The sequence below is a fragment of the Somniosus microcephalus genome, chromosome 28, assembly GCF_052327205.1.
Source record: "Somniosus microcephalus isolate GS21.2 chromosome 28, FLI_Smic_1.0, whole genome shotgun sequence".
Lineage (NCBI taxonomy): Eukaryota > Metazoa > Chordata > Chondrichthyes > Squaliformes > Somniosidae > Somniosus > Somniosus microcephalus.
This window is the reverse complement of record NC_141014.1, coordinates 35,973,971-35,977,280: the sequence shown is the minus strand read 5'-3', so window position 1 is coordinate 35,977,280 and position 3,310 is coordinate 35,973,971. Positions and strand designations below refer to the sequence as shown.

The window sequence follows — 3,310 nt, the reverse complement described above, 5'->3', positions numbered from 1 at the left end:
CGGCCGCTAGGGGCACGACAGCAGCTTGAGGTGATTATCCCCTCCTGCCCCTTAGGGAACCCTTTCTCCCCCCATCCCGCCAAGATTCATACCAATGCAGAAAAGTCTCTCCTCCTCTCTTCCCACGGGTATAGAACTGCCCCCGCCTCATGGGATACATAGACCTGCCCACCCTTTGGAAAATGGTGGCTTGTTTCACAGGTTCAATATCTTTTGCACAGATGTGCCGAATCTCAGCAGAACCTGCAGACATTGGTGGAGTCACTCGGTAGCGTGTTAAACAAGCATTCCACATTTATAATGGAAACTGTCTATGTAAGCGTGTCACGCTGTAGTTACACCCTCCCACCAGAGGTGGCGCTGAAGCGCCTCAGTTTTGCCTCTCTCGGCTCCTCAGCCTGTGCTGCAGAGAAGCCTGGCCCCACCCCCAAGCTCCACCTGAAGAATATATTTGTATTTTGACACCCCATTTACAATATGACGGGAGATCAGCAAAAAAAATGTATGAAAAATCTTACTTCTTGTGCAAAACTCCTGTCAGCTTCTCCCATTATAAATTCCAGTGTCCACATTTATAATGGAAACTGCCTATGTCAACTTGTCACGCTGCAGTTACACCCTCCCACCAGAGGTGGCGGTGTAGCGCCTCCGTTCTGCGTCTCTCGGCCGGTACTCTCGCCGTGGCAACCAACCCCACTCCACCCCTCTGCGTCTCAAGCTCCCGTAAGGTTTGCGACCAAAAAAAAAGCAGGGGCTTTGAAGCGGAGCCTAAATTACACCTGTTAACTTCTGACCTCTAACCCCCCCCCCCACCCCCGCTTCACCTGAAGACGACGCTCGGTGTCCTTGTGCGGAGACTGACCAGCTTGACGAAAATCTGACTCCCCGATTATATTAAAACACGGCGTAAGTGAAGAATAATATATTTCAGATACAATAAGTTAATACAAACAGTAGCAATATGTAAATTCAGGAATAATAAATACAATAGTCCAATGTATAAACATAATTTTTTACATGCAATCCATAAAACTTAGTGAAATAATTTATATATTTTATATATTTACAAACATATCGATAACACCAAATAAAGGGGGCGGGGGATGAGGTGGGGGGAAGAAGGCCGAGGTGTCACATTCTTCCAGTCCGATTGATCAAGGTGCAAACGCACGAGGTGTCGATGCGTATCCAGCGCCAACCCTTCCGCTTCTGGGCGTCGGCGGTGAGCGCCCGCACGTACGACTGCTTGGTCTTGCACTCGGAGATCCAGTGCTTTTTGTCGACCCCCCGGCAGCCCCCCTGGGCGGTGGTGGAGATGGCGTCACAGCGCGTCTCGTAGAAGTACTGCCGGAGGGGCCCGGTGGGGGTGGCCACATCGGTCAGCACGGCCACCATCTTGCCGTGGATGTCCACCGCCTCCCGCCGGTCCGTCACCCAGCTGCTGACGCTGTCGCAGACCGAGAGGTCCCCCCGGCGGGCGGGGTCGACGGCGCCGCCGGCCCCCGACTGCCGCTTGACCCGCACGGTCCGGTTGGCCAGCTCGGTCTGGCTCAGGGCCTCCTCCATGATGAACAGCAAAGGGGGGACGCCCGGGGGCTGGGCGGCCAGGGTCACCCGCGGAGAGTAAAAGTCCCACTCCTTCCCCGAGACCTCGGCGCCCAGGCCCTGGACGTGGGGGGCCGTGTCGTCGAGCAGCAGGTCGCCGTTGGCCGCCTCGTCCGCCGGCTCGCTGTCGTTGAGTCGAGTCTGCCGCACCAGCACATCCTGAGGAGATCCGTGGCCTTGGGGTGCGGTGTTTGATTGCAAAGGAGCAGCCCTGATGCTTCCGAGATTCAAAACGACCATGACACAAAGGAGAGTGATCATTACTCTGCTCACCTCACAGACCTGCGGAGAGAGAACAGGCCCCGGGGTTTAGACATTGAATGAGGTCAGGAGGCAGTAAGATTCTCAGCACTAGGCTTGTGTTCCCTCGAGTATAGCAGATTTTGGGCGGAAGAATAGGGAGGTCACATCACTTGGAGGGTGCGAGTCTAGGTGGGGTAGAGGAACAAAGGGATCTCAGTGTACAAATACACAAATCACTAAACGTGATACAGGTTAGCAAGGCCATAAAAACAGCAAACCAAGCACTAGGGTTTATTTCTAGAGGGATAGAATTGAAAAGTAGGGAAGTTATGCTAAACCTGTATCGAACCTTGATTAGACCACACTTGGAGTACTGCGTACGGTTCTGGTCACCATATTATTAAAAGGATATAGAGGCACTGGAGAGGGTGCAGAGAAGATTTACAAGGATGATACCAGAAATGCGAGGGTATACCTATCAGGAAAGGGTGAACAGGCTGGGTCTCTTTTCTCTTGAAAAGAGAAGGTTGAGGGGTGACCTAATAGAGATCTTTGAAATTATGAAAGGTTTTGATAGAGTGGATACAGAGAGAATGTTTCCACTTGTGGGGAAGAGCAAAACTAGAGGCCATCAATATAAGATAGTCACCAAGAAATCCAATAGGGAATTCAGAAGAAACTTCTTTACCCAGAGAGTGGTGAGAATGTGGAACTCGCTACCACAGGGAGTGGTTGAGGCGAATAGTATCGACGCATTTAAGGGGAGGCTGGACAAGCATCTGAGGGAGAGGGAATAGAGGGTTACGCTGATAGAGTTAGATGAGGAAAGACAGGAGGAGGCTCGAGTGGAGCATAAACGCCGGCATGGACTGGTTGGGCCGAATGGCCTGTTTCTGTGCCGTATATCCCATGTAAGAGGTGATCTAATCGAGGTGTTTAAGATGATTAAAGGATTCGATAGGGGGTAGATAGAGAGAAACTATTTCCTCTGGTGGGGGGAGTCCAGAACAAGGGGGCATCACCTTAAAATTAGAGCCAGGCCGTTCAGGGGTGATGTCAGGAAACACTTCTTCACACAAAGGGTGGTGGAAATCTGGAACTCTCTCCCCCAAAAAGCTGTTGAGGCTGAGGGTCAATTGAAAATTTCAAAACTGAGATTGATAGACTTTTGTTGGGTGAGTGTATTAAGGGTTATGGAACCAAGGCGGGTAGATGGAGTTACGGTACAGATCAGCTGTGATCTAATTGAATGGCGGAACAGGCTCGAGGGGCTGAATGGCCTCCTCCTGCTTCTATGGGTGATGCTGCAGCTCTTTACTGCTTCTGTTACCCTGCAGTTAACCCCGACACCTGCCCTTCAGGGAAACAAAAGTGGGCAGCAATCAGTTACGCGAGTCACTAACTGGTGGAAATCTTTTGTGATTTGCCCTTTTGAATGTTTCTATTAGTTTCTCGACTGGAT

The 3,310-nt window shown here is 51.2% G+C and overlaps 1 protein-coding gene across 1 annotated transcript; it reads right to left on the bottom strand.

Annotated features, from left to right (window-relative positions):
* Positions 1-917: 917 nt before the first annotated feature.
* LOC147099551 (neurotrophin-4-like) lies at positions 918-2,075 on the bottom strand. The gene has a single exon (XM_085969317.1). It carries the CDS (start codon positions 1,864-1,866, stop codon positions 1,132-1,134), a length of 735 nt encoding a protein of 244 aa, XP_085825443.1. The 5' UTR covers positions 1,867-2,075; the 3' UTR covers positions 918-1,131.
* Positions 2,076-3,310: the final 1,235 nt, after the last annotated feature.

Excerpts from the sequence above, each read along its gene's own strand:
- LOC147099551 (XM_085969317.1), bottom strand. The coding sequence starts at position 1,866 with ATGATCACTCTCCTTTGTGTCATGGTCGTTTTGAATCTCGGAAGCATC.